The sequence below is a fragment of the Heliangelus exortis genome, chromosome 10 (genome assembly GCF_036169615.1).
Source record: "Heliangelus exortis chromosome 10, bHelExo1.hap1, whole genome shotgun sequence".
NCBI lineage: Eukaryota > Metazoa > Chordata > Aves > Apodiformes > Trochilidae > Heliangelus > Heliangelus exortis.
In genome coordinates, this window is record NC_092431.1 from 8498100 (window position 1) to 8516011 (window position 17912).

Genomic DNA, 17912 nt, shown 5'->3' on the forward strand with positions numbered 1-17912 from the left:
TTATTGGGTTTAAAAAAGAAATAAAAAATCACAGCCCTTCCATAGCTGTGCTGGTGAAACTTCAAAGGTTAAAGCACAACTTCAGCAAGGTCTAAGGTGTTCTTTTTGTTGTTGTGGCTGTGGGGATTTTGGGTGTGAAGAGGTGTGGTCCTTGATTGACAGGGCATGGCTGGCAAAAGCCTCAAGCACAGACACAGTCGTACCAGCCAAACCTGTGGATTTTGGTTCTGGGGCAAGGTGGGGTTGAAACAAACGTCTCTGGTGAAATCTCAGTTTTAGCAATACTTCCTGCATCCCTATTAGAAATGTTTCTGCAGTGCAGCTCTCTCAGCCAGATACTAAAAGGCAGAGATGGCTTTGCTGAAGTGGTTGCAGAAGGGAGCTTTTTGGTACACTAGATGTTTTTTAAATGTCTATTTTCTTTCTTTTTAGTTGTCCCAGTCTGCTGCTGAAGAGCTGCTTTTGTAAGTCACAGCTGGGCAGGTAACCATCTGTTAATGAGTAATTCTTGTGTCTGATACTGCAATTGATCTGGTCTGTATTTTGCAATGTAATGTCATCTCCTGAGTGGGCTGGCTTGGAGCTCCTTGTTATTGCTTTACTGTGCTCCTAATTAGCTCCTGAAGGGAAAGAGACAGGAAATGTCTGGATGGTAAATTGTTATTGCAAACAACATTGGATCAACTGCTCTGGAGGTGCTTTAAATGCCTGCTGAGTACACTGGTGATCATCTCCAAGGCACCTTGTAAACTCTTCACTCTGTGGTTTAGGGAGAATATCTCACTACATGGCATTCCCATCTACCCACAAAAACATTAATGATTAACAACGATAACAGCTCTGCTTACTTAGAAAACTAAAATACCGTAAAGTCAGGTATATCCCAGGCCTTTGCAAAAGTTTGTTGCTGATTCACCCTCCTGCCTCAGCCCAGCCCTGGAAGTTTCCCTCTGGCAGGCAAAACCTTTTTGAGAAGATAGCAAAGATGAAAGTGTGTGCTCCTTTCACTCTTGTCTTGGCTCTGACTCTGAGCAGTGACTGTGTAAGGATGGTAAGTCTGCTTCTTCTGTTCTGGAGTCGTGGATCACCTAGGTACTGCTTGGCAGGACAGTGTTGCCATGGGGCTGGATGAGTGGAGCTGCTGACCAGACTCAAGGCAGAAACCTTCAAGTGAAAAACAAAATGGGTTTGCTAAGTGAAGGCTCACAGCAGTGCTGATTAAGCACTAGGATTAATTCTAGGATAGCTGAGCCCATACATATCTGCATTTAAAGAACTTTCTTATGTCCCTGCTCTGCTAGGGAGAAAGAATGGGAGGGGGACAAAGGACCACAAAAACTGAATAACTTTGAAAATGTATAAAACGTATTTCAGGAATGTGGTGGTGTAAGGAAGCATGGAAGGAGACCATACCTCACTAGACTTTACTTCTACCTGGTAACTGAACATGCCAGCTGAGGTTGCCATCTCCCTCTGTTTCTGTTTCCATGCCATGTCCTTCAGTGTTCTCAGTATCTGCTTTGCATCCTTTTTTTGATATGTCTGCAAGGCAGCTGCAGCACTGCTGAGCATGGCCCTGCCAGCCTGACTTTGCCAGTGTGCTTAAATCCCACCACAGCCTGGCATCCACCATGGACTAACTAGTAGCCTGGCTCCCAAGTTGTGTGGCTTTAGAATTAGCCTTACTTCACCAGGTAGATTAAAGCTAGTTCAGATATGCTTGAATTATGTTATAATCCTAACTATCCCAATGCAGTACAGAAGTAACTCCTTAGATATTGCAGGTGGTAGCAGAGAGGAGTGCTCATGGTGCCTACAGAAACATCAACCCTGGCTGAAGTTGCTGGACCCAGCTCAGTGCTGGCAGAGTCAGTGAACAATGCAAAAACTGTTTCATCCTCAGACCTGTTCAAATCCTCCCTGTAAATCTTAGCAACAGCTTTGTCTTGTTTCTCTCTTATGTCCCCTCTCCAGTTCTGCATTCATTATTTGCTGCTTCCTTCACTGTTTTGGTGATATTTTTATTTTGCTATAGTTCAGCTGTCAGCACCTTTGGTAGCAGAGGCACCTTATGTATATTACCATTTTTTGTTATTTTCTATGTGTTAAAAAGCAGCTCAGCCTGGTGCTCTTTGCTTGCCAATCAATAAATTCAAATGAAGCTGAGTTGCATTTTTAACTAGTGCCCTGAGGGATACAGCTAAATAGCAGGAAAATTCAAATGCTGGGATATTACTTGTAACTATACGTATGTGTTTCCTGCTGAGAGAAACAGAGGTGTCCTTGGAAATAGAAAGATACGATGGAGCAATTTGGCCTTTTTCATGATGTGCTGGGTTTTTTTGATTTAACAGAGACCTTTCAAGAGCCAGTGTTTATTTACCCTTTTTCACCAGAGCGTGCCCCAGCAAAAATCACACACAAATGATGAGATCTTTGCAGAAACACTTGAAGAAACACAGTTTCAGGGCACCCTGGACTACACATTTGTCTCTATAGAATGATTCCCAGAGTGAATTTGTGTCTCAAATCCACATTCTTTTTTTCTCTTTGTAGCACTACAAGTCTGGGGCAGGAAGAGGCTCAAAACATGAGTTCACTCACCCGCAAGGTACAAAGTCAAATCCAAGAGGTTTCATGACAGTAAGAAAAATTTGCCTGTCTGTATCCACACTGTGCAAGTCAGTACTAAGAATGTCTTTGTTTCAGCATGAATAAGGATTATGGAATGCTTATGCCAATATTAATTTCTGTGTTAGGGGGAACTGGGCATTAGCTCAGGAATCTCAGGTGATTTTCCTTGAGGTACAGATTAATGGGGAGGTGTTGATGGGATTTTACTTTCTCTGAGCTGACATGGCTCATATTCACTCATAAGATGGTGTTAAAATGGTGTGGCTGTAGATGTGCTACTCCCTTTATTTTAATCAAATCTGCTCCTGCCCTGTAACTTTAAAATGCATAAGCTCTTTGTATGTATAGGTTCAATTTCTGCCACAGCCCAACTCTCTGTGGGAGAAGGGTTTGAGCCCCATGCAACTTGCTGGGTTGCCTTTGTTTTGATGGCACTTAAACAATCAGACATCCTGACTGTGTGTGGGCATTGCAGACTTCCATTTTTAAAGCTTATGTCATTCTGGGCTTTTGCTGTTATGGATAACCTGAACTGGACCCCCAGTTGGGCCTTTATAGCTTAGAAAGGTCTTTTATACCCTTTGTGCTGCAATATGTCTTCAGAATGGGGATGGATTTTCTCGACTTTCCTAACTGCTCATAATGTAAGATCTCAGAAAGATAAGAGAAATATCTGAGCATTTGTTTAATCAGTTCAGACAATCAAATTGAGGCTTGAAAAAGGGACAGCAGAGGAGCTGCCAGTAGCATTGACAGGTAGGGGGACAGTTAGGGAAGATAGTGACCATAATTCCAACCACTTAGGAAGGGTTGGTGCCAGGGATTATTTTTCCATAACACTAGTAACTGTCTTCAGGAGCTCTTTGAGATGATGAGTCTGGGGCTGTGAGGGTTAAGAGACACCACAAGGATGTGCAGAAGGCCCAGCCATGACTGAAGGGGAAAGTTTAGGATAAGGAGGAGTTATACACTAGCTGGAGCAATGGTGCTGTGGTGCCAGCCCCATTGTGTGCCCCATTTCTTTCCTGCAGCACTGGTTGGCTTCATGCTCCCAGCTCTCAAACCAGATTGCTTTTTGCTTAATGGTTAAATAAGCTCTGACAGTTTATCACTGTCTTTTTTTATCTTCTGCCTTGCTCACTGAAGGATTTTTCTGCTAGCCTCTTCCTAGCCTTCCTTAGACTCCCACCTCCCTTCTTTGCACTCCCACCACTGACACAAGGAATGTAAAATTTGCTCTTTTTAGACACTGGTCCCATCAACTTCTCCACTCTTACTTGTCAGAAATCTGCTTATCCCAAAGGGATGGTGCTATGATCAAAATTATCTGTCTTCCCCTAACCTTTAAAAGCTCCTTTCTCCTGGCTGTTTCTATTTCAGTATGTACTGTCTGAGGTCTTAGTTGTTTTAAACAGGTGTTCCAATGTGATATGGAGCCTAGAAGGATACTACTTCAGAAATAAATTTAATATGCTGCTACAATACTGCATAATTGAAATTATAATTGCAATTAATGAATATAATTAGCATTTGTTGTACCAGAAACTGCAATATATTTTGAGCTGAAATGATCTGAGATCTTTTTTCTACTGTTCATTAATCTTTGTTGATTTGGTCATTACGTAGGATTTTAAGCCTCTTCTTACAAACTATAAGATGCAGAGATGGAGTCCAACGTACAGCTAAAAAAACTGAAGATATCCATCTTCATAATTTCATATGACATATAATGCATATACATGTGGGTTGGATTTCAGCTGCATGATGAGGTTTTTATTCTTGTATTTTTAGTGTTTACAGAGGATGGAAATTTATGCAAATTTCCTTTCCGGTACGGTGGAAGATTTTATCATTCATGTTTATCAAATCTATTTTCCAAAAAAAAATGGTAAGTTAATATTGCTTATAAATTAAGACCACATTCAAATGAAAATGTCATCCTTTTAGTGCTTTAATCTTGCTTTTAGAATAAATGAACTTGTGCAGTATTAAGAGGTGAAGTGTTACTCCTGCTTGTAGGGTAATGATTTATTCTGCTTGTGTGTTTAAGGCCAGGTCTCTTTATTTTGGGCAAAGATTATACTTTTATGTATGCAGAAGTTATTAAAAGTATTTGTTATTCATTTTGGGGTAGGGGCAATCAGATGGGAACTGTACTGCAGCAAGCACTGAATAGACAAGGCTTTGCAGATGAACCTACCAATGGGATTATATTCACAGAAACCAAAGGCAAAAATCAGGGAATATATGGCTAACAGTAATGTGAAAATATGTGCAGAGGTGAGCTATGGGAAAGTCACATACTTGCCTGTTTTCAGGGTAGGTATAGTATTTTGTAGAGTTTATTTTACTCATCCATGCAGGGTAGAACTGACATTTTTTAGTACTGAACTGTATTTTTTTCATAGTCTGTGTCATCTTTCTCAAGGCAGGGCTGGTTTATGTGTAAGTGCTGGTGTGATATAAACACACCACCTACCTTCTTGCACACATAGATATAGAGCTCAGGCTAGGAAACCATTTCTAAATTTCCTTAGCATCCATAGAAACAATCTGTATAAGAAAAGCCTCAAGGAAACAAAGATATTTTAACTGAAGGAAGGGACCTGGAATAATTTTCTGGTTTGAACCCTGTCCTTGATGAACTGTAGTCACAAAGAGCTTTTGGACCCACTTAATTTCATGCAGTGCTAAAAATGGATCTTGTTGATACATGACACTGTGTGTATTTGTTTTTAGCCAGTTAGGTCACAGAAATGGAAAAAAAAATTAAAAATGTGAACGGATGGGATCCAAAGTTAGCGCACGCTTTAGAGCTGACCTTGGTCAACTTGCTCTTGTGCTTCTGGTTTTTAAAAAGCCATTTACAAGCAGGGAAACGAGGAGGAGAACAGCTGGAGCTGTTTGGTTTTGACATGACATTTCACCCCATGGCTGGCATTGTGGTCAGTGTTTACTCTTCTTCAGTGAGCTAAAAGCAACCTAATTGTGTGACTTGAGGCATGGAAATGCCAGGAAAAGAGCCTTGAATAGCAGGTAGGAGGCCTGCCCTGTGCATTTCTCTGTGATTTGGCACTAACTACATATGACACAGATACTGTGTGCTAGCCTGCCATGGTTAAGTGCTATAAAAGAGAGAGTCCTCCTCTAGAAAGCATGTAAGAGCAGTGTCTGTCTTAATACAAACCTGGATACCTGGATTGAAAGGGTTACCTGTGGAGGACAATCAGACATGACATTTCCATTTATAACATTAAATACTTCAACATAAATCCCAGTCCTGATCAGAGAAACCTCTCCCTATTTACTTGGAGCAACAAACAAGTTGTATAGTAATAAATATTTATCAAAAACACAGGAAAGAAGACAAAAGAATTGCGGTATTCAAATAACGAACTTCCTTTAACAGTATCCTGTATTCCCTTTTATTATTTTATTATTATAATCTGTTTTCACAGATAAATTCCTGTTCAGAGGCCTCTTACCAGTCACTAAATTTCCCTTTTATGCTGAAGAGAACAGATTAGCTTGACCTGTTGTTCATTGATACCTCCAGAAAGACAAAACAGTGTAGGGAGAGAGAGACAAAGTAGGGGTGCAGTGGACACACTTGAGAACAAATGGATTGCAGCCCAGCTGTGGCTGCAGGGCTGCTGCCAGCATCCTGTCCGTGTGGTCCCATGGTGGGATGGGTTCCACCAAGATCCTGCTCAAGGGGAGTGGGGTGAGAAAATTTTGGCTCAGACTTTGGCTGTGATGTGGAGGTGTGGGTCCCCTTTGTGCCACGTTGCAAGGGCAGGCTTAGGGATGTCTGGGGAGGGCATGACCTTACCATCTTCCCTGGAAACAGGAAGTTTTGATAGTTTTGCCACAGACTGAAAACAGTGAAAAGGAGGGTTTTTTGGCCAGCTGGACTACCAACTGCAAAGTTTGTGACAGTTCTAGAAAGGAGAGGGATGTGGAGTGAACCAGGAGATGCCAAACATCAGGCTCTGGGTTTTGCTGGGGCTTATGGTGGTCTCTGTGATGTTGTCTGGTGAAGTCTGACCATCTCTCATGGGCAGGACAATACATAAAAAGGGCTGAGGAAACCTCCAGGTCTCAAATATGGTGACAGCACCAAGCATGATGGCAAAGTCTTTCCACCAGTGTGGCTCTGGCCCAAGACTGTGCTCCAGAACATCCTATTATTAAGGCTCCCACTCCTTGTGATGGGTGCAATATCCTGCTTTTCATTTATCCTTCCCTGCCAGCCTGGCCTTACACCATTTTGTCTGTCTGTCCCCATGTTGTTTGTCATGCATAGACTTAAAATTCTGTTTAAATCATTCCCTAGTACTGGACTTTCATGGCAGTATCCATGCCTCTACGTTTTTTCTATTTTATTAACAGTTTTATGTGAGTGGCTGATTCAAGGAGATTAGTGATCATCAGCTTAGAGAGTGGTCCCATTTACAAGTAGCATAAAAGGATAATAAGCCTGTTTGATTGGTGTGGCTGCTGGAAGTAACACCCCATGAGACCAAAATGTTGTCATGTTTTTGGTAAGCTTCCTAGAAAAGAAGATTTAAAAATAAAAAGGAGAGACTAGTGAAGTAGCTTTGAGGATGTGGATGCTCTGTGCTTCTTCCATTGAGAGATATAGGGCTGGAAATATAAAAGGACAACATGGATGTGCAAGAAGCCTGGCACTAAGGAGCCAGCCCAGTGTCCCAGGGGAGGACCAAGCTGTCTGTACTGATTGTGAGGAAACAGGGAAGGAGAGGACTGGCTGTGAAGAGCACTGAGTGGCAGAACCAAGGGGATGTGGAAAACTGGTGGAAGAAGCCTCCTGCCAGGGTCTTTGCCAAAGAGATTTAAGAGGGGAAAAACTGAATTTTCCATTTACTTAGTCTGCTGCTGAACAGGCTCCAAGGAGTATTAATTTGCACATAAATTGTTTTTCCCTTGTAATAATGAGAGTTTTCTTGAATTCCTTCAGATGTATACTGGGCATTTTCCATTTGCCTCTCCCATGCTGCTCCATATAATGTTGCTCTGCTAAACCAATAATTAGGTTGGAAAAGTCCGGATTCTCCTTCCCTGTTGTGGCTGGCAAAGGTGAAGTGTTCAGTCAGGGATGGTTTTACAAATGACAGTGCACTGCCAAGAACCAGACAGTGCACTGCCAAGAACCACTTGTAGCTTACTCCTCACCTACCATCCTTTAAAAATGGACAAACCACTTCCCAGTGAGGGAGCACAGAGAAATTTCCATGCAGAGTCACAGGAGCCTTAACACCTGTGTGAAAGCAGCTTCTTTGGGAAGGTGTCAGCTTAGTCTGCACTAAACTGCTAAGCACCTCTATTTGTGCACCTCATGTAATTAAGGTCACTAAAGTTAATATGTGCCACCAATTCAGGAGCTCCATGGGAGTTAAAGCCCTTTAAGTACCATGTAGCATCTCATTAAGGAACAAAGTAGGGCAGTGAAAATGGTAGAAACTCTCTACAATCAAATTTCTATCTAGCTGCTTTGTGGCGTCCTAAAGTGAAAAAATATTTGATAGCACAACTGGTCAAGGTATGATAAAACCACACACAATAAAAATAGATTATCAGGTATGTTAAATAAACCTTTTTTTCTTCCAATGCTGTGTAGCCACTTGTTTTCCTGTGTAGTGGCAGCTGACTATTATCCTGCATGAGAATAGGGAGGATGTTTTGGTGGTCAGTGCATTGGGACCTGATGTGAACCTCCAAAATTCAGCCTTTGTTCAGTAATACCTGCCTTGATGGAAGCCTGTGTGTCTGTTCTGCAGCTGGAGAATAGCACCTAATGCTCTTTGGAGTGCTGGGAACCTTGAAGATAACAGGCTGGTAAAGGCAAGGAATGTGTGTGGATCAGAGAGTTGTCAAAGTTTGTCTTGGTAAGGCTCCCATGGGTAGTGTAGTGTGCAGAACCCAGCCCACAGCTCTAAAAAAAGGAGAGGTTTTATCTGTGCATTTGGAAATCACCCCCTTGTCAGTTATTTCCTCATTTCATCTGGCAAGTGCAAAAATAGAAATACTTTAAAGGAGCTGGGTGCAAAATACTTTTGGTACTGGAAGCCAGGGAAAAGTCCCTCTGTTGACAGTCCTGCCTCCATAAAAGCCACTGACAGGCATAAAAAATGGGTTGGGTCCTGTACTGCTTGTTTGGTAAAGAATAATGACATAGTTTATTTGCTTTGGTTTTGGTTTTTATTTCTGTCTTTTGTTTTCTAATATTATAAAAGAGAAAGAAGGTTTGTTTTTTCTGGAGCATTGATTGGAGATATCAGGTTCTGCTTCAACATCCATTTTTCTGTATTTTATTTGAGAAAAATGGGGCAGACCATCTTAATAACCAGAAAAACTTCCCGAGATTTTGAATGAAACAGATGCTAATTAGGAAAAAAACAATGACTTTCCAGGTTGCCAATGAATAAAAGCCATATAGTTTCAGAGCATATATCCAGGTTGTTTATAGCTGCACTAAGCTGCACCTTTAATTATTTCCAGGTGTTCAACAACACATAACTATGACCGGGACAGGAGGTGGGGACACTGTGCTTTGCTGCCCAAAGACCACTCAGGTAAGGTGAGAGCCATTCCTGACTTGTTCCAAATACCTGGCTCCTGCTTTCCCCACCTGCAGTAAGCATGGATGGTGCCTTCAGTGATGCTTTTGTTTGGTGTGTGCAGAGCAAGCCTTCACATTAGCTGGTCCCAGGATTTCTCTTTATTCTGCATAACCATAGAATTGGCTTTCGATATCACACAGTCTTTAATTCACTCTCTGTTGACTAACCTGGAAATATGGAAAGAAATTATGGGAACACCAGCGCAGCAATCTGAACTGCTGGAGCTGAGCACAAAGATGACTGTCTTGCCTCATGGCTTGGATGTGCCTTTTATTTTTTTGCTTCATCTTAAATCAGCTAAATTTTCTGCCTGTTGACGAGTTAATTTTTTAGAAGTTACAGAAACCTTTCACACCCTGTAGAACACGTGGCTGTCACTTACAGTTGTCCTTCCTTGATATCTCAGGGTAAAGAGCAGGCCTTCAAAACCTGATCTCTCTGGGCTTTGGGATGCATCAAACAAGATGAGGACAGAGACATTCATTGCAGGAGTACTAAGGGACAACAAAACTCAGGTTTACTTTCCTGAGCAGTGCTACAGCTTCCTGTGGTCCTCACACTCCATTGGTTCAATGACCACATTGCAGAAGTCTGTCTAAAACTGGAAGCTAAAGTCTGCAGCAAACTCCTTTTTATATACGTCAGTTCAACTGATAGATTGTGTGGGAGCATCACATCCCAAGCAGTTCGGTGGGAACACTGATCCATGTCCTCAGCCATGTCCTTGCCCTTGCCCTCCATGTCCCTTTCTTCCTGTTTCACGAGTTGGATGCCAGGGAATATAATTTTATAAGAGGTGTAAATACCCATTTCTCTGTTTATGCTGTGACAGACCAGCACTGAAAAATCAGGTTTTCCACTGATCAGACTGGATGCCTCTGAGGATTTTTAGGTTCTGTGTCTGATCATGTTCCTTGGTTCTCTTTTGCACTACTTTCAAATGTGAGCTGTCTTGTTTAGTCTGCAGGATATGACCAGATGCCCTTAGATGTTGGTTTCCCACTTTCCAATGAAGGGCATTTTCCACCAATCCCTTGCAAGGAGTTTTCTGTCATGTCAGGAGACTCATTGCCAAGCTGATTACAATCTACCAGAGAGCTTGAAAGGCCAAGGTTAGCTGAATCATGCTGAGAGTCTAAAATTAAGCAGTGCACAGCAACATCACTTTAAACTTCAGAACTTTATTTTCCACCCTGGCTTTAAAGCAGATTAACAGTAGATCAGAAGGAAATGGACTAACCCCAAAACAAGCAGCAATGCATCTGCCTTTGTAATGTCAGTATGTCAGACATAAATGCAGAATTATAGACTGATCATGCTTAAAAGAGTCAGGTTATGAGGTCTGCACTTATACATGAGTGCCCTCCCAGTGTTTAAAATCTTGGAAGCAGTAACTCACGACTCCTTTAATCCACCCATGGAACACTGACTGTCCCAGTGGTGGCTGGATGACTCAAGGAGGCTTTTCCAATAGCTAAAGAAGGAGATCTCCAAACACAGCACTGCATTTCTGGGGGTGTCTTGGACCACCTCTGTCTTTCCCTGATCCCACTGGCATGGCCCTGTCACTGTCACTGCCACATGCAGCCATCTTTGAAGCAAGTGAGCTGCCCACAAGACTTTTTTGGCTTTTGGGCTCATTTTTGCCACTGCAGCATTGGTTGGGGTGGTTTGCAACAAGAAAGCCACCCTGCCTGCCTGCCCCTTGCTCAATACACTCCAGTGCCAGTGAGGGATTGCTGGTTTTGCTCCATAAAAACAAAATTATATATGAGAGAGGAAAGGAAACAGAAGAAAAGAGGTGGTAGCTGGAGGAGATCACTCCTGTCTGTTACAAAGAAGAGGCTTAATTTCTGAACACATTAAGAATTTTGTAAAATTAAAAAAAACTATTTTAGCTTCTCATTTATTTATAAATATAAATCTACATATTTTTCGAAGCAGCAGAAACTTTGAACTTGGAAAAGATTTAACAGATTCACCAGTCATATCTTTAAGAGGAAAGGTTTATGGTGAGATTGAGAGGAAGGAGCAGCATAATGGCTGAAGGGAATTTCAAGCAAATGGGAGGAAAGTTTGCCTAATGGGAAAGATAGCTGAGAAGAGACAAGCAGTCAAACTGAATTGTGATTATTAAAATGTGGAAAATATGATGTTCTTGTGAAAAAAAATCACTAAGATATTAAACCTTTGGGAGAATCTCAACCACTTTAAAGACACTTGAAAAAGGAGAAAAAGAGAAATTTAAGGTAAAAGAGTATTCTTTGGCTATGGGAGACTGTTAAGGAATATGTGAACTGGGATGAGGAAGGAGATGCTTGAAAGTAAAGGCTGAAGCACAAAGTCTCTCCAGGCCAAGAACACCACGTGCACTTGTGACTTGAAATACTGTGTGATTTGAAAACATTGGAGCTGCTTACAAGTCAGTGTTAAGCAAGTGCTGGAGGCATTGATCCAGAAATATACATCTGCCAACTTCAAGAGAAGCTTAACCAAAAAGTGTTTAGCTTCAGGATGAAGTGAAGCTCAGGTATGAAGCCTCTGTTGGAAGATGTTTTAGTACTGCATAGTACAGAGCCAGAGCCCACCATAAAAACAGCCAAGGCACTTGTCCACACCCCAAGTGTTGGAGGATCCCTCCCAAATCAGGGGGGCTTTATCAGTGCTTTAAAGTTCCCAGATGATCCTCTCTGTGGATACCATGTGTAGTATATGCCTCAGGTGACCCCTTCACCCCCAGGGGCCAGTTGGGCTGTGACAGTGTAATTAACAAATATATGTATGAAAGTGCAAAGCCTCTAGGTGTGGGTCTTTCAGATCTTGGGCTGCTAGGAATACTGCTCTGAACAGCTGGGAATCTTGGGCAAATTGCCAAAACCCTGGGGAGGTCTGGACTTGGGAGAAAAGTGCCAGACAGTGAGGTTTTTTTATGAGATGTCTGGACTGATATGGAAAGAAGTAGAATGGTCTGGCCTGCACCAGCAGGAGGAAGAGACAGCATCCCAGGAGGGGTTGTGGGGAAGAGCAGCCCCAGATCTGGGAAAGGTGGCAGAAACAGAAAGTTTTTGCAGGCAGATATGTTTAAGAAGGCAAGACTCATCCAGCAGAGCCTCAGAGAGGTGAGGCTGAAGTTGAGGTGATTGCTAACAAGCACAGAGTGTTTTACCAGTGGGAGTGGGGAGATGCTGCTGGGTGGCTGTAGATGTTGGCTGAGCTTGCAGGGCCTTGGAACTCCCCAGTTAAAGGCTAATTAATGGTGGGTAGGATTCCCTGCAAGGAGTTGTGATGTATGCCTGTGCTTATGAGTAGAAGCTGCTTCTGAACATCATGGAGGGTGGAGAGGGATGCAAATACCCTGAGGAAGTCAGGCTGGAGTGGTGGGTGGGATAGAGTGAGGGACTCTGACTGGGGAAGAAATGGAGGACTGGAAGTGCTCTTTGCAGATTTAACAAGGGTAGAAAAAAATCTGATACCACTGTATCAGAAGATGGCCTGGAGATCAAGTCAGCATTTGAATTGTATGGGAATAGGAAATACAAAATTTTCCTTTGAGGAAACATTACATCACTACAAGTTTCATAACTATCAAACAGCAGGAAAACAGGAATGTCACTGCCTTTACTTGCTTTCCCTTGATGTTATCCTGGAGTGAAACTACCAGTGAAAACACCCAGGCCTGCTATCTGGTATCAATTGCACCACTCTATTCTGAAGTAAATATTTTGATCTGTGCAGGGAAACTTTCACATTTACACCACTGCAGCAGAGGTCCAGATATACTTTTCGTGTTTTGCTCCAGCCTCCTATGTGTGTCCCTGTCTTTCCTCCATATGTGACACCTCATGTTTAGGACCATGCACTCTATGAGCAAGGACTGACCAGCAAGATTTCTACACCTTTTGCATTGTCCTCTGCCAAGTAAAGCTTCCATTTGTGGGATGAAAAAGTCATCCTGGCACACTCCCTCCTCTTCCACCCTCTCTTACCATGATTTAGAAAATTCCTTAAAAGCAGAGTCCAGTTTAATCTTGCTTGGCTCAATTTACTTGTATGTACCCTTGTTTTGCTCCAGTTTTTTTCCCCTCTGTTCCATGCTTCATTTCCCCCACACTCCTTTATTCCATCTGCCCATTCGTTTTAGACAAAAAATTAAAAATTACATAACAAATTCTTCTGTCGAGGATTTTTTGTCTAATTTGAAAGAGAGATGGACAATTCCTGATGTGGGAAGGAGAACTGTGCGGGTGATACCTGGGGGCTCAGGCAGGGCTCCATCTTCCTGCCCTCCCCTCAGCTCTGTAAATGCACAGCTCCATCTCGTGGGCATTTTTCCCATCTTTACCCCAGCACACTGGCAGCTCTGGAGACTTCACGGATGCCTGGACCTACCCTTCCACCTTTGGACAAGCTGCTCTGGGGAAGAATGTTCAGCTCCGTGGTTTACTAGGTGGTTTTTATAAGCTGGGTAAATATTGGTGCTATACAGATGGAAACAATGCCAACATGAAATGGTTGGATAAGTGTTGTTTTAGATTAATAGGTGTGATGGAAACCACCGTGCATTGGACCAAAATGGTTTGTGTAACCAGGCTAAGGTGGAACACAACAAAACGCAGATTACCTGGCACCATTAACAACAATTTCTGATGTGGCCTCTCCAGATCACTGTGCAAACAGCCCTTGCCAAAATGGAGGGACCTGTTCTCCTTCTCATGCCCATAGGATGTATCACTGTACCTGTCCCCAAGGATTCACAGGCAAGGACTGTCAGATAGGTAAGTATATTTTTCCATGAGTATTATAACATGAAATATGAGCACTCAGTAGTGCTCATTACTGTTTGCTTAATGAAAAGGTAGTGCTGTTGTGATGGGAGAGCCTACTGCAGGATGAATGTTTGTGTAGGTGGATTTCCAAACAGTCATGACAGACAATCCATTACTGACAGGACAGATGAGAATAGCTTGATCATACAATTATAAATCCAAGCGTGCTCTGAGCCAGTGGGGTATTAACCTATGGTAAACAAGAGGAATGTCTTCACCTCCTTTTGCTGTTTTTAAGATTGAATTGTGGCTTATACAGTTAAAAAATATGAATAATATCCAGTATGTGGGGCTGGAAGACATGAAAAATCCACAAACTCTCAGGTGGTGCTTTCTCCCTTATATAAAAACACACATGGGTCCATCACAGCTTTTCCTGTGCTGTCAGCTCTGCACCAGGGAGTTACTCCACCTTCAGGGGAGCTATTTCCCAAGGAAAAGTCAGGCCAGAAGACTTTGCTTGGGTTATTTTTCTGGTTTTGTGGTGGTCTCACTCCCAATTTACTGTATGCCAAGTAAGGAGTCTGGCTTTTACACCAAGGGTTTTCACTTGTGCTTGCTTTTCCCTGCACATCCAGACTTCTCTCCCAACATAAGCAAGGAAACCTTTTCCAGTCATGTGGTTCCACTCTCTCTAGCACAGCCCATCATCTGTCTGTGATGCAGTGAAGTGGGACAGACACAAGGATATACTGCTGATTTTATCTTTTGTTTGCTGAACAAACTTTTGGAAGGACTTAAGTAATGATGATGATGTCTGCTCACAGGTCTTTAGCAGAAAGCCCCCTCTGCCTCAAGGTCCTCAGTGTGGACCTCAGAGCTATAGTGGCTCAGTGCCTCCACACTCTGGAGGCTGCCTCACTTGAGAAGAACCAATTCCCACAAACATCAACAGGAAAAAAGAAATGAGCAGGCAGTGATGGTCCCATTCCTCACAAGAACTAACCTTAGAAAGCTTCTGTTGTTTCTTAAACTGTCTTTTAGAGAAATGTTTTGACAGCTCTCTCTACCAGTTCTTTGATGTGGATGTCAGCTGGTCAAGAGTCCAACAAGGAGCTGTGGAGGAGTGCAGGTGCCTGAACGGGCAGATCGAGTGCAGGCGTGTTGAGCACAGAAGTAAGATGCTGTTTTGTATTGCAGCTATGGGTGTGCATGGAGTAGGGCTGAAGGGCAGCCAGGGCAGCAAGGGCTGAGAGCTGTTACCCACAGTAATGCTGCTCTCACAGCTCACGGACCCAATGCTGACCCAAGAAATCACTTCCATGTGTCCACACTTGAGGAAGAAATCCTATGCATTAAGCTGAATTTTAGGGACACATCAGTGCTTTCTTCACCAGGGATACAACCCTGAACTGCAGCATGTAAGAATATGCAACAGATTATATAATAGAAGTGGTAAAAATTCTGACCTTATGAGAGGCTGTCCCTCCTCTATGCTTCTCCTGCACACCTCCAATCACCTTGTGTTTCTCTTCTACATCTGAGATTTCTTCCCAAGCCTGTCCCATTCTTGAGCTGGCAACATGTAAACTGCTTCCAGGTAGATCCCATTTACCCTGCATCGACCCCAGAGTCCCCAGGATTTTTGGCCTGATTCACCTAATTGTGGCCAGGGTCATCCTTATGCTTTCAAAGCCTCCTCCTTGTTTTGGGGTTGCTAGGTGTCTGACACAGCTGTCCAGCTGCCTTATCTGATGAAGCATGAACAGCATCTCCCTTTGGGAAGGAGAGATGGTGAGGAGCAGTCCATGTGCCTCACCTCTATGTGCACTCCTGTATGGCCATTCTGTTCTTCACTCTGGGTGACTTTTGCCCTGCCCATACTCCTAAATAACTTACAGTACTGAGTACAAGAGCAGTTTGAAATAGGTAGGTGCTTTTATTCCCATAGTACAGAACTGGGAACTGAAGCATGGAGAGGCACTGAAATCAGTGGTTTTCTAGGACATTGTGAGTCCATGGGAGAAATGGAAAATGCAATAGGAATTACTACTTCCCAGTCACAGATACTAAATATTTAAATGAGCTCTGCTAAATATGCTATTCTAAATTTTAATGCAGCTCAGTGGCAAACTTGGAATTGGCAGAACCCTCTGTGCAGAAAGAAATGCTAATGCCACCACCATCACTAGAAATAATAATCACCACCCTCATTTAACCTACTGTTCATCAGTAATATTTTTCAATAGGTAGGCTGTAAAAACGAGAGAGACCTCAGTAGGAAGAAAACCACACAATTTCCTTTTCTTCAGTTTATATCAAGCACAGGTCTGAGATAAGTAAAAAAGAAAAAACTTGCTTATAAAGTATATGCACAGAGATGGTGCACTCAAATAAGCTAAAATGGGCTGATAATCCTGAGTAGTTTGTACCTTTGGTTTGATCTTTGATTTCTTCTTGTAGGTTGTATTCATAATCCTTGCATGAATGGTGGAGAATGTAAAATTACCCTCAGTGGGGAAATAGTATGTGATTGCAAAGAAAATTTTGCAGGAAAGTACTGCAATATTGGTAAGTATCATCACCAACTGATGGACAGAGAATTTGGAGTTTTTATCTGGGTCTGAAACTGGTGGGTTTTGCCTCTATATTGTATATTGCCTTCACAGACATTTCTGGTAATAACTGAAGAGTAACATAGAACAAGTGTTTAATGTATTCCTTCAGTGTAAAACATGAGACACTCTTCACCACTGAGACCCTGATTCAAAAAATATTTGTTCATGTCTTTAACGAAAATTAAGTACAGAAAGTTTAATCCAATTACTCATATCTATAAAAACAGTTCATGCTTCTGTTTTGCAGGATCTGTTGCACTTCTACTCCCATGCAAATGCTTCCCAACAGATCCACGCATCTTAGGCTGTCCCCTCATGAAGCAGGGATTTACACTCTGACAAAATCTAACAGGTCTTTGGCAGCACTGGAGTATTGTGGGAAGTAGTGAAAGATAAACCATGCACCTTTGGGTTACCTTGTTCTTTAAACTAATGGCACACTTAGCCCAGTATAAAAGATCCTTACTTTCATTGATGGGTCAGGGCAGAGAAATCTGCTTTTTGTTGCCTTCATGTTAGTTCTATGTTGCTTCTTATTAGATGCTACATAGTTTTTGATATAGTTTTCCTCCAGAAGATGTAACATTTCTCACTGCAGGCGTTAAATCTTCTTGTAAGGCTTACCTGCATGCTAAACCCTCAAGTTATCTTAGTGGCTTCTTTTCAGATAATTTCAGGTTTTAGACATAATTTCTAATAGACCTTCAGGCATACCAGGCTGTGGTCCCAGCAACTCACTGGTTACATCCTTCCAAGTGCATGAATCTCATGGCTCATAAAAATTGAAGGCAAGATTCCTGATAGTTATGGTGAGCACCTGGTTGGTCTGAAAGGGTGGAGGGGTAAAAATACACATGGTAATGAAGAGTGCCATTGGTATCAGGTAATCTGTTTTGTTATTCTGATGGGTAACAAATGGTGTGGCCCTCTGTTCAAACTGGGGAAAAAAAATCCATTTAGGACACCAACAGTGCAGCTAGAATAAAAAATAGGAGAGCTGGCCTGGAAAATTGAATGGCATATGAACTAGTCCTGAACCTTCACTCACCAGTTACCCAATGATTCCTGTGCAAGATGGGCTTGTGACTCTTCTAAGCCCCTACCAGATGCTGTAGCTCTGTTTTCTTGTCCTTTAGCTGCCCCAGTGAGATTTGTCTCAGGCTCTGCTGATGCTGCTGTGATGATTTGGGTGAGGGGCTGAGTGTGCAGGATCCATGTACAACCTGGCATGCCAGGGAGGCCTGTGTGCC

The 17912-nt window shown here is 42.5% G+C and overlaps 1 protein-coding gene across 1 annotated transcript in view; it reads left to right on the plus strand.

The window, feature by feature from the left end:
* The first annotated feature begins 855 nt into the window (after positions 1-855).
* Positions 856-17912, plus strand: part of HGFAC (HGF activator) — a 37453-nt gene continuing 20396 nt past the window's right edge. Inside the window, exons 1-7 of the mRNA XM_071753393.1 lie at positions 856-1051; positions 2557-2611; positions 4426-4522; positions 9157-9230; positions 13940-14053; positions 15089-15220; positions 16508-16615. Coding sequence (XP_071609494.1) covers positions 986-1051; positions 2557-2611; positions 4426-4522; positions 9157-9230; positions 13940-14053; positions 15089-15220; positions 16508-16615 — 646 coding nt within the window. The 5' untranslated portion in view covers positions 856-985. The remainder of the gene's footprint in view (positions 1052-2556; positions 2612-4425; positions 4523-9156; positions 9231-13939; positions 14054-15088; positions 15221-16507; positions 16616-17912) is intronic.